This window comes from Apaloderma vittatum, unplaced genomic scaffold, assembly GCF_000703405.1.
Source record: "Apaloderma vittatum isolate BGI_N311 unplaced genomic scaffold, ASM70340v1 scaffold41733, whole genome shotgun sequence".
Taxonomy (NCBI): Eukaryota; Metazoa; Chordata; class Aves; order Trogoniformes; family Trogonidae; genus Apaloderma; species Apaloderma vittatum.
Window position 1 is genome coordinate 291 of NW_009709463.1, and position 24967 is coordinate 25257.

The following is a 24967-nucleotide window of genomic DNA, read 5'->3' on the forward strand; positions in this document are numbered from 1 at the left end:
TCACAGCCCCTTCAGGCACCCACCCACTCTGGCCTGGGGTCTTCCACAGGTGGACACCGACACCCCGTCCCACCATGGGCTGCAGGCGGAGGGCCTGCCTCACCATGGGCCTCACCACAACCCCAGGGAATCTCTGCTCCGGCACCTGGAGTGCACCCTCCTCCTCCTTCTTCATCAGCATTCGCGTCTTCACACATTCTGACTCCTCTCTCTCTGCAGTCACGCCGTAGTTTTTCTTCCTTGCTTCTTAAATGTGTTATCCCAGAGGCGTCGCCACCATCACCGATAGGTTCGGCCTTGCCTGGTGCCGCGTCCATCTTCAGAGCCAGCTGGCCTTGGCTCTGTGCGACATGGGGGAAGCTGCGAGCAGCTCCTTGCAGAAGCCACCCTCTGTAGCCCCACTGCTAACGAAACCCGGCCGCACAAACCTCTGGTGCGACCCACAGCAACTTGGGGCTGTGGTGGCCATGGCTGTGAGGGAAGATTGATCCACAGGGGAAAATGAGTTGTGCTGTGGTCTGTCAGCACAATGCCCACCCCTCACCACCCTGGAGAAAACTTTGGGAGCAGCAGAGACTTGGGGTGTTTCTTCATCAAGACAATAACCATGTTAGCCGAGAGATGGCAACTCCTCCATTAAAATAAAAGCCACCCAATGCTAAAATGCTCAAGTTTAGCACGTATAAAATGATGGCTCTGTCACAATACCCAGGCACAAAACTTCCCCTTATGAGGTAACTTGGCTCCAAAACACCCCTTTTTCCCCGATTAACTTTTGCAGGTTGTAAAAATGTTAGAAAAACTTGTCAAAACTGGTCTTGATTCAACTCTATAAAATTTTAATGACTGTGCTCCTGTTAACTAAATATTTGAAACCGAAAAATAGCAGGTACTACATATGTTCTTTTTTTAAACAATAAATAAGCTTTTTTTTTTAAACAAGAATTAAATATAAACTTTACACGTCCAAAATACAATATACAACCTATTTCGAAAAGGACTCATTGATTACAGAAACACTGTAAAACCAGATTACGAACTGCATGTAAGCTTTCCTATACCAACAGTAACGCTGCTCACCGCAGCTTTCTCTTTAGGTTCCGTGGCTGACCCACGGATTTTCCTACTTGGAGTAAGACATCTGGCTCTATCCTCTCACCAGACAGTCAGACGACAGAGTCTGGTGGGATCAAACAATCAGATTCGGCGGCGTTGGCAAATTAAGTTGCCTTTTCCAAGGCTGACAAGTGTGAATCTTCCAAAGACACTGCGTTGAACGGATTTTATCTTTTCAGAAAGGCTGATGCGATAAGGCCGTAGTAAGATTTTTTTAGACTTAAGCCATGTTTTATCCAACCGAAAACAGTTTGGTATCATCGGCACCTTCAAAAAGAACAAGTTGTATGGACTGTCTCATTAAGACCACAACAGCAGAAGTTAACAATATATACAAATAACGTTTTATCGTTTTTCTCGCAACTCAGAAAACAAAAGAGACTTCCATAAAAAGGATTTCTTTGTTCTCAAACCTCACTTGGAAACTCAGCTTAACACACAGTTGTTCCGTAACATTAGTAAAGTTCACTAACAAAAGACTTTGGCTGTACACCGTAAATAAACCAGCCTTCAACAGTCCTCTGCCATTGTTCATGTGGTGTTTAGTTGACTTTGTCTTTCCGTTTCAGCTTTTTTCTCTTGCCGGTGGTTAGCTGCAGCCCAGAAGGTGATTTTTTTCAGCACTTGCTGCAGAAGCTTCGATGGCAAGCACGGGATCTGATTCTTTAAGAGAGTGGCATTTTTACCGATGCAGTCAAGACACAACCTGAAGAAGGAAAAAAGAAATAAAAAGATTTAAGTAAATGGTTTCTAACTTCAAGACAAAAAAGTGACACCTAAAGCTTGTGACGCTCACGACGTGCGCTGTGCTTGCATGTGCAGGAGAGTTTTGCACACCCCAGTGTTTAAACTGCTATGGATTGCCACATGTATTTACCGAGGAGGGAATTTTATATTTTACCTGCCTGTGTAGGGGTACGTGGCTAAAACCCGTGGGTAAAAGCACAGCACCATCATGATTCACGCTCGGCTCTTTGTGCCAGTTAACTCACCTGAGAAGTGAATATGGCTGCGTCTGAAATATCAACAAGTCACTGCAGTGACCCTGATCAACAGAAAAAAAACCCCAAAACCATTAAAATGATGAACAGTTTATCTCAGAAATACTGCTCTTCTCTAGGCTGATGTCCCATTTATTCCCACATGCACAATTTTAAACTGGTAATACCCAAATAATTATTTATAAAGAATCCAAAGAACAAATTCCCTTTTATGAGCCTAACGAGGGCAGGAAAAAACCCTCTTAAAGTACTTTCCAAGAACACCTAAGGTCACATCTCACAATGCCACATGACAGGCATGAGCCCAGTAATAACCCCAATCGCATTAACTTTATTTTGTATTCATTTTAATTGCCAAAGTGATAGAGTTTCGTTACTCAGTTTACTGACCGTGTCCAGGAAATGCAAGTCATCTTTGCTCCCACCGAACACCATCACTTCTCCTTCTTTCCCAAGACACGCGGTGTGCCACAACCTAGAACACAAAATTATGAACAGAATCAGTGACCAAGTAGCAAGGAGCACTTGTGGGTTATCAGCAAAACGAATCTAAAAACTACGTGTTTTGAAGGGTTTCAGAGAAGCAGTAAGCTCAGTCGTGTATTAACCTCTTCGCCTCACACTGACTCTCCTCTGCGCTTCATGCTCAAGCTTTTTTGCAAAAGAGCCTTTTGCCACAAAGACATAAATTCCTTTTATCTCAAATGGAAAGGTCACTTTCCTAAAAGTGTGATTCCCCAGATTCTGTCACTCTTCCTGGCCTCGCCACTCACCCGGAAGAATTTTATGATTTTAAGAGACGTGTCTGACGAGTTGCTCTGCAGCAACGATACAGCCCGTTCTTTTTCAACCCGTCTCTCAAAGATAGACCATTGGTGCTCAGGGAGAAGGAACGCGGAGTGCTTGGTAGAGCAAGGCAATTAGGAGAAGTCCCTCTTATCTGACTGTTTATTTGCACAGAGTATGTTGGGACTTTGTATCTCTGAGCTTCCTGCTGCTTTTGGCAAATACTACCCAAATTGGTCAATTGATTCAAAATGTCCACGGGCAGGAGAGGCAGCTGTACGGGCACGGAGCACTCTAGCGTAACCCTTCCTTCTAAAGAAACCAAGATGAAGACGTTATTTCAAAAGTCTTCAGAGGTTAAAAAAAATCATACTTAAAAATATGGTATTACTTGTTTCTTTAAGAATCTAAAAGGAGGGAGCAATGCAACCGTCGGCCTCATGAGAACTTTGCTGAATGATTACATTTCATGCAGACTGATATATTTTTGTCGTTATTTGACTCTTCTGCACTCTCTCTCTAGAAATACTTTGTCTTATTTATTGCTACTTTGACAAAACGTTACAGTGGAAAATTTCTGGAAAACACAATAACTCTACAAAACAAGCTTTTTACCAAGAACAGCTTTTTCTTTTTAAATTTTCCACTATTTTTTTTTAAATTCAGGACTACAGTTCTAACAGCTTTAAGATTGCGGGGTTTTTAGTACAGACTCTGCTCCCCAACACTTCAGATCACAAGTTACCCTGTTTCCATTTTATGCTCTCCCCCAAAGATTCCTGGGGATCATTTTCTGCGTGTCCATTACTCACATCATACCCACAAGCAAGTTTTGTGTTGAGCATATAAAAGCACACGGTATTAAGAAAAAAACCCCAACAAACCAGCCCAAAACCCGCCTTGTAAAATTTTGCTTTAACAAAGATTCTGCTACTTCAGCAGCTACACCTTGCTAGATTTACTTTTCATTAATAGCACATCAAAATCGTTAATTTTCCTGAAGCAAAAAGAAATACGCGCTGCTCGAGCTCTCGTGCAAAAGTGAACGTTCGCTCTCTCTTACTCCGTTCACACCAGTAATTATTCACTATTCTCCTTAAGCTGAACTGTATCCCACCTGTTCTCTTCCCCATACCTGTACGATAGATCTGTCTCTGCCTTATATCTGCATTAGGACAACTCTGTGGCCTGGACTTCATCACCGGAGGACACAGGGGAGGGAGCCTTTCCTGCCTTCACTTTGGTGACATCCTAGCTCGCAACCTGATGCCTTTTCTACAGCCTGACCGAATTTATGTCCTCTCACAGCTGCTCTAACTTATCACCTAAACATTCTAACAAAGCATGTTATTCAAATTACACAGGTGTCGAACCGATGTGACCGTTTTTACGCAGCTCTCCTAACTCGAGTAACAGAAGGACATCGTAAGGAAAAACCCTGGGAATCTGTAAGTCAAACATACAATTTGTTCTGCATTTTTAAGCTGGCATGCAAAATGTTAGCCGAAGCACAAGTGATGGACGGAAAGAAGAAAAATCTTTTCTACCGGAAATCAACATGGAATCATAGGTCTATAACCTGCAAGACAATTTTTTTAGCAATTTCTAAACATGAAGGTTGAAGGAAATGATTCTTTACAGGATTTAAGGAGGGAATTAATTTCGCAGAAGCATCAGGATAATACACGACTGTATGCATGATCTACCATGTGTTACCATGAAATAACAAATGTATAAAAGAACACACGTATCTAGTACTGTCAGTGCATTTTAAGTCCTGCTGTAAAGTCACAGAATCACAGAATGTCACGAGTCACAGAACTGACGAAAACCTTTTCCAGCTGCAGAAATCCTGCAGCATTCCTGTGTCATTAGAGGGATACAATTACAGTACAAGTACTTCACACTCAAATTAGTTTAATCTATCAACAGGTATAGCTTTTGGTACAGCTCCTTTTATCCATGTTTCCAGGATTTCCTGAAAAAAGCTATTAAACCTTTTTTTTTTTTTTTAAAAAGGAGGGAGGTGATTTACTTCCATAAAGAATTAGGTCAAAGAAAGGCGACTGTCCTCAGCCTACAAACTGCCCACCAAAATCTTCTGGTCTCTCGGGAGGATCTCGGCTGCGTGTGTGCTCCAGTCCCTGGCAAATTTAGCAATAGCAGCCTCAGGGACCCTCTTTGGCGCTTTCACTGCAGCTCAGCCGTCCCTCCAGCAGCCCAGCCAGGTGACGGTTCCACTTTGTCGCCCAGGATAGGATTGAATTGCTGAAAAAGCACTTGGGGCTCAAGAACTGCAGGTTCCCAACATCCAGCCCTATGGCCACCTGAGGCACTGATGTTATTCCAGCTTAACTGCAGGGTAAAGGCTGGGCTTTTAGTTTGCATTTATAAATTGCTGAGTAAACTGCAGCTCCTCGGGCGCTGGCTGAAGAAAAACCACATTCTGGCCCTTCCTGATCCTTTTCCGTGATGCATTGGTACAAATAATGACAGAAGGTGAGGCAGCCCACTCTGGCAGCAAACTTTTATGAGATCATCTACGGAAGGAGCTGAACACGAGGACAAATATGAGCCTGGACTGCTAATGACGGGCTTTGTTATTCAAGGCAGTCATCAGTCCCTTTGTATCAGTTCACTGATTTTAAAAGGACAGAAAAAAATCTAGGAAGCTAAGGTATAAGTTTCCTTGGGCTCGAAGGAGTTTAAAACCTAAGAACACAGAAAACTTGGTCTAACAGTGCTGTTATACTTAAAATACACCCTAGAACAGGAAGAAAATCGAGATATACGTAAGGCAGCAAGCATGCAAATGCCAGACCAGAATTGTATGCTATGCTAAAAGGATAAAAAATTGTGCTGAAAGTACTTGGGTGAACGTACAGAACAAATTCCATGAAAACTGAACATTTACCACCTACAGGAAATGAATTCAATAATATTTGCATGCTAAATACAGAGAATGCTTCCAACACTGCGTTAAAGAAGTAAAAAAAGTCTGTGCTCTGATACAGCAAGCACCTGTTCTCAATGGCAGCTTCTGGTTCAGAACACGAAACTTGCTTTCTTTAGTCAGAGAAAATCTGTTTTTTCCAGTAGTCTTAAACTAGAGAGGGAAGGGGATCAGAGCCTGGAAGAGAAGACGTGTTCTAGAACTGAGTCCTTTTCGGCTGGCAGTAGAAATCTTCGAAGTAACAAAAGTCCCCATTTACTGTGCTGTTTAGTATTAAATTTAGTTTTGCAAAACTGTAATCCCAATTAGCGGCTTCAGCTCAGGAAAAAACCCAGCAAAACAACAAACAAACAAGGTATTTTATAATACTTTTAGACCCCAGAAGGCGCAACAGCTTTTTCATGGTTGTCTCCCCTCACGCTTCTAATAACATAGCAAAATGAATTGACTTTTATTATTCTCCTAGGTTATTAATTCCTCAATGGTTACATGATACACATTTTCTTATATAAAAACAATTTCGCTATGGAACACCAGGTTAGTTGGACACCCAGATCTTTCATCACAAAAAAAATCTTTTCATGCAAGCAAGCATCAACTAGAACAACTCTAGAGAGGAGGAACGCTGCACTAGGCACGAAGGAACATCAGTCAGTAAAGCAAACTATTTAATCATACAGCATTAATTTTCTAAAATATCCTTAGAGTGTCATTTAAAAATAATGTTAAACAATTGAAAATCACTTTATCTTTCTAAATGCCTAAATTTCAGCTGATGTTATCTATTTTTGTATACCTAGGCCTACTCTTAGGCAAATGAGTAAGTTGTTTCCATCCGTTTGTTGCAATGCTGTGAATCCAGCCATCACCTACAAATAAGAACAGACGTTAGTACTTTTTCTTGGGACAAATATTCCTTTTTTACTAACATAAAAAAAAGCTCTGTATTCTAAGAGTATAAGGTATTAAGGTAATAGTAATATCCTCGCTACAGTAACTTGGATCTTTTCAGTAATTTAACTTGACGATTCAGTCACAGAGAGCTCGCTGCACTGAAATCCAAAATTAAAATACACTTACTTTTTTCCTTTTGCACACAGGCAGAAAATTGCCCCCTCCCGGGGGGATGTACCTGTGACACTCAAAACTCTTTTCACCAGTGTCACATTTTTTTCATGAAAAGAAGTTGCCTTTTCTAGAAAAGAAACTCAGCGTAAGACTATCCTACTCCCCTATTGAACATTTTGCAGCTGTGATTTATTATTCATCCAAAAATCTGCATTATGTTGACATTCTTATTCGTTATCTTCTTCCTGCAATTGCTACTGATATCAAAAGTTACCTCTTGTTCACATTAAAATGCATGAGGCTCTTGCCTTTATTCTTTTAGATGACAGTTTGATGAAGGATTATCAGACGTTCTCATTTTACTATGTAATGTGCGCCTCTATTTCTATAATAATAATAATAATAATCTAGCTAGAGAAATACTCAAGCGCCATGAAAATTCTGTAACAAGATTAGGTCTAAAGTATTTTGAGGAAGACAACAAATGTGCACACTAGATGACGTTAGTACTAAAGTGTACAAGAGAATTACAAACTCGGAATTACTTACTTAAAGGAACATTATCAGAACTTAGTCCACCAAAAAGGAAAAGTCTGTCGTCTCCTATCGGAGTCAACGTGTGCCAGGATCGATCTTTTGGTTTCTCTCCACTGATATTAATTCTTGGTGAAACAAATAAAAACAAATTTGCAAAGACTGCTGGATATTAACCCATCAGAAAATTTAATAGTTAATTTAGTTTGTCCTAGAACGAACGTGGATATTTTCCCAGTGAAAAAGCTGCACTTAGCCAGTCTGAATTTACTCTTGAGAAGAGCCGTGTTCAAATCTAAAAAGAGTAATTTCTTGTAACAGCTGTTACCTGAACAATCAGTTATGTAAATATCAACAACCAATGCTTTCGTCCTTACCTTTATTTTGTGTATTTTCTTAAGATCACTAAACTCGCTACTGAAGGTAAAACCAAAAGCAATTAGGACAGCAACGACAGGTCTATATATTCAAATAAATTGCACAGTGCACATAGGTAAACAGCCTTGGTTAGTTGAGGTAAAATGCAATGAATTCTGAGGGCCTACAGTCTCTCTGCTCCTAGGAAAATTATTGAAATGATACAAGGATGGTGGCTTTACCTTCTACTCAAAAGCTACTACCTCTTCAACCATTGCTCCTCTTAACACAGTGGTGGGTTGCCAAACTTTGAGATTAGTTTTAGCAAAAAACGGAATTCCTAAGTACAAAACAGGTGCAGGTTTTTCATTCTCAAAATCCGCTCACCTTGCAAAAAATAAGGGTTTGATATGGACTTAATTTTAGCAGCCCAGTAAGGGATTACCTAGACTGCATGCCCTGAATTCACACTGGATGAGTTTTGGGCACTTTTGAGCACAGTTGCCTCAGGACGATCCGGCAGAGAAGTGGGAGAACCTCCAGAGGGCATCAGCCCACCTAGTCTCGATACTAAACAAAGAGGCAACTTCTGCCGTGAAGTACCTGGAGTTAGACACAAAGAATCCAGGCTGCTGCACATTCGGTGTGTGCTCCTTTTGGCAAGAGGATGGACAAAGGGGGTGCAAACACCTGTAAGCTCTCTTGTGGGGTCAGAATTTTAGTCCTGTGCTTGACACTGGTGAGGCTGCAGCTCAAACCCTGTGTTCAGTTCTGGGCCCCTCACGACAAGAAGGACACTGAGGGGCTGGAGCGTGCCCAGAGAAGGGCAGCGGAGCTGGGGCAGGGTCTGGAGAACAAGTCTGGTAACACAGGCATCTACGGTTCAGTTAGAGGCTTTGGTATTTAGAAAAATATGTATCAGATACTGATGGGTGATAACGTTTCAATCTTTCATGCTACCAATACAAAAAAAAAAATCAGAGTAATGGAAATAACATTATACTGAACATTTTCCCTAACAGGTCAGTGGAGCTCAGGGAAGGCAAGGCAGCTTCTGGGTAGTGGCAACCAAAATAAATACTGTAATCCCACACTGGAAGATATTCCTGGATTAGCAGGTTAACATTATGCAATTCCATAAGAAACCTGCATAGAGGAAAAAAAAAAAAACTTGAAATGACTGCTTAATGGAAAGCCATGGGTCTTTAAATAAAAAAAAAAAATCATCATTGCATTTGGAATTTTTCTTCTAGGAGAGGATGTCTGGTAAGTGAATCTGAATGTAGGACTGTACAAACCAAGCCCTCCTCGCTGGGAGATCGGTGCTTTACAGAAGAACTTCCAACACATGCAGTCACCTTATCTTGGTCAGCAGCACTCAGCCAGCCAAACTTTTTAATCTGTATTAAATCCTTGAGTCTCGTGTGGTGACAGCTCATAGGGCGATCGAAGACAATCTCTCTAAGGCTGCAGAATGGCTGAGATCGTTCTGTTACCAAGATCAAAAAGGCTCGATCCTGCTCAATTTTTAATTCCTCATAGGATCAGAAATTCCAGTAGAAAAGGAATTTGAAGCTGTAGCTTAAGAAAGGTTCCTGGAAAGAAATACCTAGAAAAAACACTCACCCTAACAGCAAACAAGTCTGAAGGAATTTCCTCACCTGTACAATACTGGAATGACATCAGGCCTTTTTAGAGGCAGTTTACAGTTGGAAATGAGTTGTCTGATTTTAACTATTCAAAACTACTGTTGGTACTCAAAGGATACAGAGTGATTTTCTTTACTTCACACTATTGTAACATGACTATACTGGTCTCAGCAAGCAGTTCTTTACTATATAAACTTCAGATAAAAGAAAAAAGAAAGAAAAGAAGAGAGGAGGAAAAAAAAGGCCTACATCTACTTTGTCTTATTTTATGATTTTTCTGTGTGGAATCCTGGGACTTCTGGGACCAAGTTCTTTGTATTGGAGACGGTCCCTATAAATGCCCAATTTCTAATAGAGCCACCACTACTGATTTTATGAAAGGAAGCACGTAGCCAGAAATAATGTTCCAAACCGTTTGTGCAAAGTCAGGCTGCAAACTGGACTCAAACGATAAATACTAATTTGACCTTGTCCTGAATGATACACAGATTTTTTGCTCCTTCTGTAATCAGGTGGTGAAATTACGCTAATGGGTATGGTATCCCATGTATCTTCAATATCAGCTTTCAAATGCCAAACAAAAGGGAGCGCTGGCTGACGAAGGCTTAGAACTTCTGACATTGACCTCCCTCCTTTGCGGCTTGAAACTCCTCTCATTGACTTGTCACTCGACTGTCACGGGCTTCCTTCTTTAAAGCAATTAAAAGCAAGCCAAACAGCAGCTGCTCATGCAACAACAAGAAGTAAACAGCTAAAGCAATTATCTGAATAATCAACCTGCTCAGAGGTGAAGTTCACGGTCTAAGAGGGACAACGCCATTATTTAGGTAGAAAAGCGTTAATTTAAAAAATAACTGACAAAGCAAAAGGGGAATCAAACTGACCAGTTTGTCCTAAGTGCTAATTAAAGAAACCTTCAAAGAGAAGTCTTTTTCATGGCTTTTATGCAATTGCTATCAGGTTACCCTGAAGACAGGAACAGAACAGCGGTTATCACCCATCAGTCACTGATTATCTCCTGGTTTGTCAATAATACATCCACTGATTCGACACATGGAGTAGGCACGATCATAAATGCTACGCACAAATAAACAAATCTTAGGGGGTACATCAATATCTGATTAAGTTTAAAATTGAAATATTTAGGCTATGCTTTTACTCGATCTTTAAAAAAATAATGGGAAAGACATTTATCTCTGAGGAGGGGAGATCCTTCCCCAGTCTGTGCCACAACAAGCCACAAAGAGGTAGTGAAAGCAGCATTCCAAAAGACATCGAAACTAAAATTCCATGTGGGTAAATGCACTCATCTTGGAAATGAGGATGTTAAATCCCTACATGCTGTGCTTAAAATAGAATCATCAAAGCTTCGGTGTCGAGCAGAAAATGCTTAGTAACCACTACCAAATTAAATTAAATTGACATCACAAGACAACAGCTGTTAAAGGAGTCTCCAAATTCTCATTCTCCTCTCAGAAAAGCTACAAAATTAGCACTGGAACTCTTCAACAATATGTTTCAATCTGCTACATTTAACTTTAAGTGTCATCGAGAGAAACCTACCTTCCAGACCAAGTCCAAGTGTCTAAATTCAGGCAGTGCAAATCATTCATTCTTGTTTGCTAAAACAAAGAAATAAAATCCCAGTTGTGTTACATCAAGCAAACAATGAGCCAAGTATTTCAGCCAGGCCTTCCCAGGACAGAATATTCCAATAACAACATTTTGAAGGAAACCGTACCCACATGCCTTCAGACAACTCTGTATCCTGTGGCAGATGAAAAGCATTTCTTCTCAAAACCCCCATGCAATCCTCAGAAAACTATCGGTCAGGAATATTTACAGTAACACAACAGCCGTGTGGGGCCAATTTTAGCTTTCAGAAGTAGTTTAACAGTGAAGAACTATGTGATACTCAGTTCCTACAGGTGTACTCTCACGGTAGGTAATTGCAGAAGGTGTAATACTCTGCCTATAGTTTCCTCTCATCATTTTGCTTTGCATTCTCATCAGAACTATGCGTCCTCCTGCCCCAGCCACTTGAAATATTCGAGTAGGCACCATACTCAGCACAGGACATCCCCAAAATATTCTTCACATCTGTGTTCTTCTCTCTCTCCCCAAAGGCAAGCCCTTTCACAAAGTTACTACTAGCAACGACAAGGTTTTAGGACCTTTTAGCATTTGCCATAGATATAATAAAACGTATCAAGAAGCTCTGTGGGAAATCGATACACAAATCTGCCTGTGTTTTGAGATGAAGTATTTGCCTTAGAAACATAAAGGGGAGACTGTAAGAAAGAAACTCCTTCCTTTAGACTGCAGCAATATTTTCAGCGCACCTGACTGATCTTTGTGATTCCCCTAGGTACTACAAAACACATCTGAGAAGTAGGGAAATGTATCTTGCCTTACCTTACAATTTCTTTGCTCTTAGGGTAGTCCATAGATCTACTAGAATAAGCCTTTCTCCAGTTTGCAGATCCTTTGAGGCAGAAACTAGACTTGTCACTTAAGTCAGAATAGGAGCGGTTTTACCCCTGAGAACTCAGCCAGTTACTGGTGAGCTTGAGAGACTTCCAAAGCTTTCCAGCAGAGCTGCGGTAAGTCTCTCAGGGTATTCCAGGAACTGGCAGGGTTTTCACGATAGCTACGGCCTCCTCTGATCGAGTGTGTGCTAGCCCTTTTCCATCCTAGGGAGGAGAATGTTAACGGGTGTTTTGAATCACCTTCAGAGAGGCCAACGGGCTAAAGAAAAGCAGAACGCGAGGGCTTTTGTGCATCGCTTAGAAACTTCATCCCTGCAAGAGGGTGAATAGAATAATACAACATGGCCCGACTGACAGCTAGTGGACGAGATCTGCCTTCCTTCTATTCAGTTTCCTGCTCCTCCGGGTGGCTTTGAGGGTGATAAAGAACAAATTATACAAACAAAAAAGCAAAATGCAATGATGGAGTATCTCCTGCTGTACCCGCATGCAACTAGACCCCTCAAGGAAAAAGCAACATCCTGGCCCCTAGAGCTAAAAAATATCTAATCACCTAAGAATAACACAGTTCGATACAGAAGACATCTATTAAAGAGGAAGAAAGCAAGCTGCTGTTATGCTGGAAATTAAGGTTTCAAGAAGATCCTGTTCAAGAACTCCTCGCTGACTTTCCTCTCCTAGGCATTAGCTCGAAGCTGGAGCAGCTTTCAGTTCTCTTGGGCCCTGGGAAATCAATGTATTATCATATCATCTTCACATTCTCATGGTTCAACAGACTGACAGATGCATAATTGCATCAACCTCATTTTGAATTCAACACACAGCCTCAGTTGGACATTTTTGTTTAAAAGTCAGTCCTTTAACACAGCTTTAACAAATCAAAATGCCTTTCCACCCAGCCCTTATCTCAGAAATTGCAAAGCACACGGACACGTTATAGTACTGGCACTTGCAACACGCCAAGTCTTCTTGCAGTTCCTCCTGTATTTCTAAATCATAGAATCACAGAATGGCCTAAGCTGGAAGGACCTTAGAGATCATTTAATCCAGTCTTCCTGTCACCAGGGACGCCACCTTTCGGCTAGATCAGGCAACACATGCAGACCGAATGGGAATCGAACCCGCCACCTTAGTGTCGTCACCTTAGTGTCGTTAGTGCTACGCTCAACTGACTGAGCTAACCGGCCCCCTTAAATGCTACCCGCTTTATTTAATCACTTTGCTGATAATCCTAAAATGATTTTTGATTGGCTTAAAAGCATCAAGCCTCATAAAAGGGTTTGCATTTCCCTCTGAGCTATGAGGACTCCTCGCCATCCTGTGTTTCCGTAGCACGTTTGTTTATTTGCAGCCCAGTAAACATGAACTAAGATCTGCTTCATCTCAGGATCAGCTCTCTAGAATGACGAAAGGCATTAAGGGTGACATATTTACAGCTTGCTGCCGTTAGAGTAAACTCTGTGCAGCTCTCCCTTCTGAGATTTACATCAAACAGCCATTACAGCTCAGATCTTTGTAAGAGAAGGATTGCAGTTCAATTCATCTTCTGATCTTCAGGGACAGAAAGGGTAACAGGAAATATAAGCATGCGTACACGAAGGCATCAGGTGTGCGAAGAGCTGCTGGAAAGACTTTTATTACTTCATTGTACTTGACATGAAAACTTTCCACTTAAATCAAACATGAGACCTGCATCAACTCTTGGACTAACTCTCCTTCATTCCCACTTTCTCCCACTTCTGTTTTTTTCAGGGGCTTACCTGGAGGAACAGAGTCCACAAAATACTTCTGAGCCTGTTTTCAAATGATTCACAGTACAATTGATTTTTGATCATCATCATCTTCTTCTTTTACCAGTTCTAGCTCCAAGTTTGGAAAAAGGTGCCCCTTCCTCCCAGAAAGATGAATAGGAGAAGCCTCATGACACTTCCTGGCCCTTTCTGGTTCCTTGTAGAGCCTTTTCCCTGGGAAGATTTGTATTATGGTGAACTAGAAGGAGAAGGAGGAGCAGAGCAACCCAGTATTTGCTCCTTCATTTATGGAGAAAAGCAAGACTTCATCCTTTGTGGAGGAGTTACTCCTGTTGCCAGGAAGTGCAGTGTTTTCCTTGCCTGTTTCATGACTTATATGAACTCCTCAAGCCCCACTGAACGTTTCCTAATCTTTCTAAGTATGCTTTCATTTATTTCTAGGATAGAAAGTGAATCAATGATAATCATTATGGTGAAGACTACACTCACTGCTCTCCTACAAAATTAATAGATTTACGAAATTTCACTCTTCTCTGACATGCTCCCCACGGGCTTTCACTGAAATTTAGCAAATGTTTATTAAGGAAGTTGATGCTACATGAGGAACAGAAAAAAACCTTTTCACATCAAAGCCTTCTTGTATTTCTGAATCCTGTAGTCAAACAGCCAGAGTTAAATAGAAGCCAGAGGACACATGTCATCTTAGGGCGTATCTCATCATTCAGGGTGCAGAAATGCCAGGCAAGCTCCAATTTACTAATAATTTCACTTGCAGAGGCTGCATGGGAATCCCAGCTTGAGTTACAAAGCAGTCCAGCTGCACCAGGCACAGGCAGGTCTTTATCCGGCTCGGACACAACCCTCAGTGCTCTTCTGTTTCTGGGCTGAGGACCTCTGCACCGCGCAAAGACAGCCTGGGCTACCAAAAAGCCAGAGAGAGTGAGGCTTTGAAGGCTGAGGGACTGTTTGGAGCTAAACGGTAGGTCAGAAGGTCCTGAGCTGCGTGTTTACGTCTTTACAGTTCTCTTTCTTTCCCTCTCAGGTCTGCAGGCTTGCTAAAATGAGGAGCAGGCTTCAGCTCAGCTGTAGTTAGGAAGAGCAGGGCCACAGCAGAGGCGCAGGGCTCACTCTGCCTGGCAAACCCTACCCCTGACACGACATTTGAGTAAGACCACCCACTTTTTCAATTTCTTCTAATATCCCTTTATTTCCTTAGTTATTCGCAAATCAAGTCTGTCCAAAACTACAGTTCTCTTTCAGTCAGAGGTAAGGCTTTAGCAACAATTCCAGCAGTCATGGGCAGAAAAGCCACGTGACGCACAACAGTTAAGAACAAACAGGATGAACCGTGGTTGCTTTCTTTTCTGAAAAGGTACTTGGGTCAAAACTTTTCCTGTAGCCGCGGCAGGTGAGTCAAACTGAAAAACCAGCCGGGCTTTGAGAGGCCATTCAGAACCTGCCTCAATCCGTACGTCTGGTTTCTGTCTGAGGAAGCAGGAGTAAACACCACTTGTAACAGAACCCCAGACTTGCCCTGAGAAGAATGCCACGGTAGTGAACAGCTTTTACAGCACGAGAAAAAAAAAACAGGGGATGGGGAACGAAGTGCAATTTTACACCGCAATTTTATTTGCAAGTACTTGAGAATACAGGGTTTAGGTTGTGGCAGCTTTCCCAGAGGAAGCTGGCACAGGTTCACTGTGGGGCATTTCCAACCAACGGTTAATTCCTTCTCTTTCGTATAACAGAACTATAGAAATGCGGAGGGAAGGCTTTCAGAAGCTTCTTTACTGTTACTTTTCTTAGGGGATAGAAAGCATCAAGTCTTACTCTCGAGCTGAATATGATTAAAAGCCCTAAATTAGCTGTAGGTAAAAAGAGCTAAAAACTTACATGAAAAAAATAGGGAGGAGTACACAGTAACTTAAACTAGGAGGTTTTTTTTACTTGCTTTACAGAATCTGTTTCTCACATTCCTGATAAACTCCAGCTCAATTTACAGAGATCTTTAAAAATATTAACTTCGCCATGCTTTCACAACAGTTCTATAAAGAGCCTGTACACTTCCCCGCCCATAAAGAAACCATCCTTGCAAAAAAATAACATATGATAAGGGAGCCTGCATTAGTTAGGACTACCCCACTATATCATCCTTATTTTCAGACACAAGACCGGAATATGGTTTTTTTATTGGATTGCTGCCTTGGGCTTAAATCCTTACACTAATGAAGAAATGAAGAGAAAATCTCCTCTATTACTAAAAAAAACATGTTGCTGAGAGGTTTTAGGATCTCCTCCTTATCACTGGTGGCCTCAAGTTTGCTTGGTACAAAGAACCAGAGGGATGATGCCTATGGCTTTTTTTTTTTTGAGTTAGAAAGAGGAGGGGTTAAGATTATGTGGCAAGAACCTAGCCTTGATTTAAGTAAGTGCCAACTGCATCCTTCCAGCCAGCTCTTAGGCTACCTTTGACTATTACCTAGGGGACAGCAGATTTAAGATCCTCCAGCAGCGTTTTGTAGTCTTGGATTGACTATCCAGAAAGCAAACACAAGCTTTACTCTCATGTTAAAGAGCTTGTGTTGGATCCACAGAAAAAGTTAACAGCAATCTCTGCGGTATGCTGCACGTTCCGGATAGAGGGCACATAGCACGCTAAAGGTAAAGACTGAGACTCTAAAAATGACATTCAGAGAGCAGAAAAGAAGTTTAACAAGACCGGGGTGGCCTGTGTCTGCAGGAGCCTATGCTGGCAGGTACCGTGCCACAGCGTTCTGTACGGGTACAACATACGGAGACTAAGAGCTTCGTACCAAAACATTATAACCTGCTCTTCCAGAGATCTCTATTTCGGTTACTTAGGTGCAAAAAAAGTGACGGAAGTTTAAATGATAAAGCCAGCTGAAAACTGTTATTTCCTGCCTTTCAGAACCACGTGTTGCAACTGTAAATATAAACTGCTGCAACCCAACAGCTATTCTCAACTTCAGTTTCCCAGCATGTGAGCACCAGCGTATGAGAAGTGTGGACATGAACATGAGTTACCAACTGTGCTTACACATCTCCTCTTTCTTTAGCTGGAGGGTGAGCACAAGCTAAAATCCCAGGTAGATTTACTACTTGCTAGTATTTCCTTAAATGAAATGGAGGGAAAAAACCAGCCAGCAGGTTTGATGTATAAATCTGCTAAGCTGTAGCAAGCACAGAATGCTGGCGTCTCATCCTTTATTTAAACCCGGACTATCAGCAGGCTTGCTTTTGCTCCACTCTCAAAAATTATCTCCTGCAGAGGTTATGTACGCGTTAACCTTCTTTGCTGATTGATAAACGTTTGCATTTACCACACTGTCACCTGTTTTTTCCCATTTTTGGACTATGAACTCTTCATCGTGAATACTTAAGACAGAAAGACAGACTCTTCTTCTACAAAGAGATTTGCTATTAAAAAGTAACTGCTGAGAAAACGACATTACTGCCAAGAAAACGTTTTAATTCAACACTAACCAGCACTCGTCCTCCGAAGATGTAACCTTTATTTCCCAGCACAGCACATGTATGAGCTGCTCGAGGCTGAGGTGGATCTCCGCCCTGAAAGAATCAAAAGGAAGATCTTTCAGAACGTCATCAAAGCAGCAGCCCGGGATGGTGGCAAGTCACTGACGCAGAGACTGCCAAGGGAAGGTCAACATGCATCAGGATGCTGACACAGCTGCAACTTTGAAAGGAAATAATTTGTAGTCACGTCCAAAACGCTGCAGAAGTTAGAAGATACAAGTAATTGCCAAGGACACTTTAACTGAGTTCCCTCAGTTGCTTAATGTTTAGCATATTCACTCTTGGTCTGATTTCTCATCGCTTTACTTAAGAAAAATTCAGTTAATTTATCTTTAATTCCTAAGGATAAAATTACACTTGCACATCAGCTATTTTTGCTATCTCCCGCGCAGCTTTATTTTCCCAAAGTGCAAACCGTTGGGAACTGGCACTAAAAGCCAACAGCCAGATCTGAAAAAGTCTTCCCTGCCTACATCAGAAATAAAGACAGCAAAACTGGCTTTTACTTTTCAATGGTAATTTTAGTTTTTTGCACTTAGTTTTACAGCAATTGTAGAACAACCTATAAAGACCATAAAATACTGTCAGACACTCGTTACAATGTACTCCTTGTACTGAGTTCTTGTGCAAACTCACTGAGATTTTATGAACTTTTATAATACACTATCACATTAATATCAATACATAGAAATGCGTGCATCGCTATTTCACTGGGAAAGTGAGCACGTGTGCTCCTTTGGAAGACTACTAAAATAACACATCTGCTGAAGAGTACCCGATCTGTTTATTCTGACAAGATGGCAGGACTGGGAGACGTTTGTTCAAAAGATTTTCAAGGCTCCAGCCATGAATCTCTCCCTTATCCGAATTCCTGGCAGGGCCACCCAAAGTCGGTGCAATTGCCGTAATCCCTTTCTGCATGATCCAATCTCGCCTCATCATGAGAAGCCACCGAAATGCCTCCACGTTTCCTTCCTCAGCCTCACACTGTTATTCCTACTAAACTGTTTTCTGGAGTACTCCAGTGCCTTATCTTTCCAATAACGCAGCACTGGCAGTAATTTTAGATTCCAGACAGTTGTCTTCCAGCTCGAACACAAAGCTTTATCTCAAAACTATCCCCCAGATATAGAATATTGGATTATCTTCTAATGTATCCAGAGTTCTAACACGTCTCTGAAGCTGATGATATTTTTTGCATCAGAACCACACCACAGAAAAAACCACCCATCTAATAACATCCCGGGGAGGAGGGGGAAATCCCATTAGTTCTGAATTTTCCACATTTCAAAGGCATTGAGCGTCCTCCTGTTTAATGGTATAAGCCTGAGCAATACTAAGCACATTCACATTTTCAAACATCAATTTCTAGGGCCCAGTAACAATTCAAAATGCAGTAAAAACCAACTGTGTCAGAAGACAAGACTGGAAGACACTCACTCTAATTGCTGGTTGAGACCAAGTTTGTGTAGTTGTATCAAAAACATGAACATCGTTATGCCATCCCCAGAATATCTGTCCTTCCTACAAAAGAAGTTAAAAGATTAAAAGTGAGTGTATTCAACAAGCACAAAGAGTTTTAAATAAGAGTGCAAATCCGGAAATGATCTAGCAAAACAGAAAATAAACTAAAATACAGGACTTTATTCAAAGAAACATATGTTGAGATTTTTAATACCGAGGCAGCAGCTCGGCTCTAGTTGAAAACCAAGCGCATTCAGGAGAGAAAGGGCCGGGGACGCTTCTGAAAATGGGTTTGGGGCTCCAACATCAGTCACTGCAGTAGACAAGTTCTACCTTTTCATTTTCAGTGCAACATGCCGAGCAAGAAATGGATTGCACAAAGTAATACGTTTCTGTAGGTCAATATTTAACATGGGATGTATGGATCTATACTCCGTTGAATGCATATTTAATTCTTATTAATTCCTGCCACTAGATACTCTAATCAGCCTCCTTCTATTAACTGTAATAAATCACTATAGTAAATGAGCTAATCCAGGCATTTTTATTTTTAATGACATTAGATCTGGAAAACAAATTGAAGAAATTAAGTGAAGGTATTTGTCAGTCAGATTTGCAAAGCTACAAATTCCCTATCGTTACCTTCAAGGAAATATATTCCAAAATTTTCTGAGAGTTTCATGTTTAAAACACATCTTCAAATACTTTGTTCCTGCCTTGACAGCATTTTGTTTCATTGCGGCCAAAGCCTATAACTGGGAACTTGGAATATACTGAACACCCATCGCTCCCAGCATGCAACGTCTGAAATTTCAAGTCGAAGATTCTAGGTTGGATTTCTGCTGATGTTACAAACACAAGAAAAAATCAGACGTATTTTCGTACTTGCTGAGCGAACAGTAAAAGACTAGGTTCTGACCTGACAAATTGCGTTGAATTGTGACAAATCTCTTACCCAAAATGCATCATGGACATCAAAACAATCGCTCAGCTCGTTGTGCTTCCTACAGCCATAGCCACCAAAATATATTAGCCTAGAAGACAACAAAAAGGAAGTTAAGTTACCTGTTTTGTAAATAACATTCGAGTGAGTAAGCTGTAATAATTCACGTCAAATTTGGGGTTGCCTGCTCTACTATTAACAACACAAACAAAATAATTCATGTTGCACCTAATTCCATACAGGTAATAGTTACGCTCCTCGAGGAGCCTGACAGAAATCCATATAAGCAAGGAAAGAGGTTCAAGATATCTTGAGGTCCTTATTTTCTACTCCTCCACCCAAATGCTTCTTTATCAGTGACATCTGCAGACACGAGTCTCAAAACGACACGTAACACACAAGACAGCAAAATGCCCACGCTTCTGCTAGAATTCCTACCCTTGTCTAGCCAAATTCCAGTGCTCCTGCTCTATCTGTGAGCCTTCTGGACACATTTTCTCACAACAAATGTTCCCCCAGACTCCCTGTGACCCACAAAAGCCTTTCTCCAGTGGCTAACGAGATTCTTTCAACTGACCACTACTGAACGTATCGTGCTGCAAGTATTGTTACACACCTCCCAGCCTAATATTCCACCCACAAAAAGGCCATCCATAAGTAATGGTTCCTAAAGCTTTGGTATAGCTGTTTGGGAGAAGGCAATTTAGGAAATGATGGGATGGTGAAGGTCAATCCCAACTGACATTCCTAGGGAAACAGAGTTACTGAAAGCATCCTGCAATACACCAAGACATCCCGAGCTGCAAATTCTCATGTTGTTGAGATTTTAAGGTGTCCTTCTGCTGAAAAGCTGCGAAGCTGTGTAGCTTGTCCCCCCCGAAACTTCTGTTAAATGAAAAGGTAATGCTTTGCCACCTAAAATAGGTGATTTTCTCAGTATGCCAATTACATGATTACACAATTACATGCTCTGAATCGATTAATTTAGTTTCGAATAATCTTGCGTTAACAGCTAAGGAGAAGTTGTTCAAAAATACATAATTTCATCTATCTTGCAGTTAAAGTAAAATTACAAAATCAAGGTATAGTGCTGAGAGGCATTACACAGTTTATGCCAAACCTCTTTAGATGTGGAGTCCAGAAACAGATAAATCAAATTCATATTTTGTAGTGTTCACTCCGTACCATATTCTTACTTGTTCCCAATAACTTTTACAACAAATCACAGACGTGTCACTTCCTCGTGACCAAACATGCCACAACATCGAAACACTTTCTGAAGTACTCTCTTAGCTAAACATTTTTTTCTAAATACACCCAGTGACGTTTACAACACAAATATCTGGGCTGACTTCATTCTTAGAAAACAATCACTGAAATGCCTTCGTGACTGTCACCATTTGGGTGCTATTAAAGCCCTTGACAATAAGCTAAATATACTCGCTGCAGGTAATGATGTAATGCTTACTCAATGTAAAAAAAATGCACTTTGTATACCGATTTTTAACGTGTTGCAATTAAAAACGTAAGTAACAGATGCACAATGTTGTTTATCTAAAGTCTCAAAGCATCCCACAAGCTTGCGCTACGTTTCCCAACCCTCTCCTAAAGTGGGTTTTTACTTACCATTAATTCAGCTCACATGTGAGAAAACTCTGGTAGAAAGTTGTTTAGGAGAGTTACACAAAATCCCATAGCAAGGCAAGCTAAGAATTAGAGTTTCATGAATCCCAAACCCGTGTGCTCTTCACTTTATAGTACTTCCTCTCTGCAATTAACACATATTAAATATTCTTAATGTGTTACCTGTCCTTATACACCCAGCAGGAAAGCTTGTCACGTGGTGTAGGAGGTTGACCTTTAAAATTTGTAATTTTTTTCCACCTATAGGTTCCATTTTTTGTTCGCAAATTAACATAATACAGCTTAAAAGAAAAAAATTACAATATTTTCAGTATAAATTACGTTGAAGAAGCCAGCACAAACCACCACCACCAAGAAAAACCCTCCACCCCCAGCTGAGATTTCATTACAGGCTCCACTTCAGTTATTTTCTAGTCAGGACTGAACTCAGACTTCATTTATGCTAAATGATAAAACAGCTCATTTCATCTACTTTGTGACCCTTCAGTCGCAAGGAAAACTGGCAGCTCGATTTTCATTTTAATTATTATCTGATTACCTAAGAAAGGTAATCGTTATCAAAGAGCAAAAATAAAAGCGATATTCTGAGATCAATTTCAATTTTGGCTGCCAGCCTATTAAAAAAAAAAAAAGCAAATAAAACCAAAAAAACAATTGGGAAAGCACTGGCAGTTTTCAGAAAATAAATTCAGAAAGTTTCACATAATGGGTCTTATTCTGAAGCTGTGATTTCATGAAAAATCCGAGAAAAATATATGGAGTTGAACACTAAATCAAAGGTAAATTTTTTTTTTGGTCAGTTTAGAAGTGCACTTTTTCTCCCCAAAATAAAGCTTTTCCTTATGTTTCTACTTAATTCAAACATGAAGCGTACCAGCCAAAACAGTAGCGTCAGCATTATTCTTCATTCAAATACAATGTTATGGAGAAAAAGAAGAATACGATACCCGATTGCTGTATCCTTTATCATCAAATCCACCAAAAATGTAGAGCTTCCCATTAATGCTTGCTCCACAGCTTCCTGACATGGAGGTAGGTAACTCTCCTTCCATCAGGTGCATCGACCTGCAATTTAGCACATACATAATGCTGCTTTCACATGTGCTAAAATTCAAAAAGCCCACACCAGATGTGTTAATCAGTTTTAGACTTTAAGCTAAAAACACAGTTTTTGGCCATAACTAGAACTGGAGACTAGAGCTGACAGATGAAGCGAGGCTCTTGTGCTGAAAGAGGGCTTTCACGCAAATATCGTGCACATCTTTACGAAGCAACTCCAGTTTTCTGAAGCCCGTGTTAAAATAGCATTAGTGGAGCCAAAATATCAATTACTCAAAACGTGGAAATTTTCAAAACGTTGTCTCCAAAAGCTCCTGAAATGAGAATGTGGCATTGCTGTTATTTTACAAATGGAAAACTGAGGCAGAGGAAGAAATAAAGGTCAGAAGTACTCGCTAATTTTCGTACCCAATATGCCGCTCCTAAAACTGCGTTTTGTGCTGTATTTAGCATAACAAAAAATCCTCAGTAACGGCAATTTTAGCAACGAGTTCTGTGTCTTGCAGCAGCAGTTCCTAGCCTTTTCCTTGCTCGTCTCGCTTACGAATCAGTAAACGCCTGCGACACAAATTCTGAATTCACACCCTCACTCCGCTACTACTGGACAAAACTCACTTTCTGCCAAACTCAGGAGGCCAAGGCTGCATTTCGAATTGTTACTCCACCTCAAAACCAGCTTCCCTAGATCTCGAACTCCAGAAAACTTCCCTTTGACACGCACAGCAGGCATGTGCTTTGTTCAGGATTTCCACCTTGTCACCGCGCTTCCAGCCTCTAGATATAGGAGCCCAATTTTTCTTCAAAAAGCCTGATTCCACTCCTCTCTGCTAGGTCTAACGTCACCGCACTTTTTGACTCCGTCAATTCCGCTCATCTCCTCCTTCGACGCATCCACGTCCAGATCAGGTGCCTTCGTTTTCTGGCCACACAGAAGAGAAAGATGCTTACAGCTTTGAGTTCTGACGCCTGACCTTACCCCAACCTAAAAGGACTGGAGGCAGCCACGAGAAGGAAACGGTCTGGATGTGCTAAATCACCAGAGGTGACCAATGCAAGGGTAACTTATTCCTAGTAAAAGCGGTGCTCGCTCATGACTGCTCAGGGCATCGCTTCCAAATTTCTGGCACCAGCCCTGCCCCAGGCCAGCCCTCCTGCCCTTTCTCTCTTGTTCCTGCTTGTTCCCGTGTCATGCTGCGTGCGACTGTTTGTGCTGCAAACTGAATGAGATCAAGAATGGACTCAGGTTAAAAACAGCTCTGAAAATAAGAAAAGCTATATTTAACCCTGATCCTTTGCCCGATCCAACTCCCCAGGTGACCATATAAACATCTGTACCAGTAACAACAGGCACGGGGACAAAAAAAAAAAAAATATGAAAAAAGTCTTGCTAGAACTTCAGAGTTGACCACAGGCAACCTGTAGTTTTCCAAGTCAGTGACCTGGCCACGTGGAACTTTGTACACAGAGTAAGCCCTCCTCTCCTTCTCTCTCCAAATTGCTGCTTTCAATATGGGTATGCAAGAAATACTTAAACAGAAAGGCAGCTGGCAGAAGAAAAACCATCTAAGCCCGGATGGATACTAACTACTTCACCAGACTGAATACAATTACTGTAACAGAAACCACTGGAAGACTTTTAAAAAGAGGCATTGTTCTCCCTCGCTGCATACGATACGTAAACACAATTAATGTAAAATGTAAAGGTTAAATTGATAGTGGTATGTGCTAGTTAGGAGTCAGTTATGCAAACCCACTCAGAACATGATTAAGTAATAACAAAAAAAATAAAATTGTAAACAGATCAAGACCCCAAATATTCACTGTTTAAATATTCCTTTTAACATAGAAGTTAATGTCTGGAGGACTAAGCCAAAATAAAATGCCCAAATAAACCCATGTATTTTAGCAACAGAACCTTAAGCCAACCATTTCAAACACTCTCTTGAAAAAAAACAACTACACTTAAGGAATTAATGTGTTCCCTAGAGTTAATTTGCAAGTACATTTATCTGTTCTTCAGTCTTTACATTAAACATCTGCTGTTTAAACTCCAGAGAACATGGACATGTAAAATCTTTTCACTGCAGCTAACTGCAATCTACGCAAAGATCAAATTTATATATTAATTAAATATAAATTATTCAACTCACCATAACCCACTATCTATTTCATAGATCCAGAGCTCATCATTAGGCAGATAAACTTCATTTTCTTCAATTGACTGAAAGCAAAAAAAAAAAAATTGTAACTGTTAAATCAATTATGCATTATACACCATACATTTTAAAATGAAATTCTGAATCAGGTTACTTAGCAACATGGAATAATCTTAAAGAGATAATCTACCAGAGCATAAGTTATACCCCAGCACCATCGCTCTGATCATTATCCTTTTACACAGAGAGCTCAGTAATGTTAGTGTTTTACATTTTATACAAGAATTTCAAAAAAAGGATGTATTTCATTTTTTGAAGCTTTTAAAAATACTGTTCTGATGTCATTGAGCTTTGTCAATTAACAGTATCTTTAATCACCCATTTTAAGATGTGAAGGTTATAAAAAAAAAATGTTTGGTCTATCAGAGGTAGGGAGAGACAT

General features: G+C 40.7%; 1 protein-coding gene across 1 annotated transcript; it reads right to left on the reverse strand.

Annotated features, from left to right (window-relative positions):
* Positions 1-1639: 1639 nt before the first annotated feature.
* On the reverse strand, positions 1640-24590 carry KLHDC1 (kelch domain containing 1; the record flags this gene model as incomplete). The annotated part of the gene is made up of 12 exons (XM_009866922.1): positions 1640-1822; positions 2109-2161; positions 2508-2592; positions 6653-6725; positions 7474-7586; positions 11028-11086; positions 17209-17292; positions 18700-18783; positions 19679-19757; positions 21473-21591; positions 22258-22375; positions 24520-24590. Coding segments are annotated over 12 exons (1113 nt in total), but the record flags the coding sequence as incomplete, so codon positions are not given.
* Between the last annotated feature and the right edge of the window lie 377 nt (positions 24591-24967).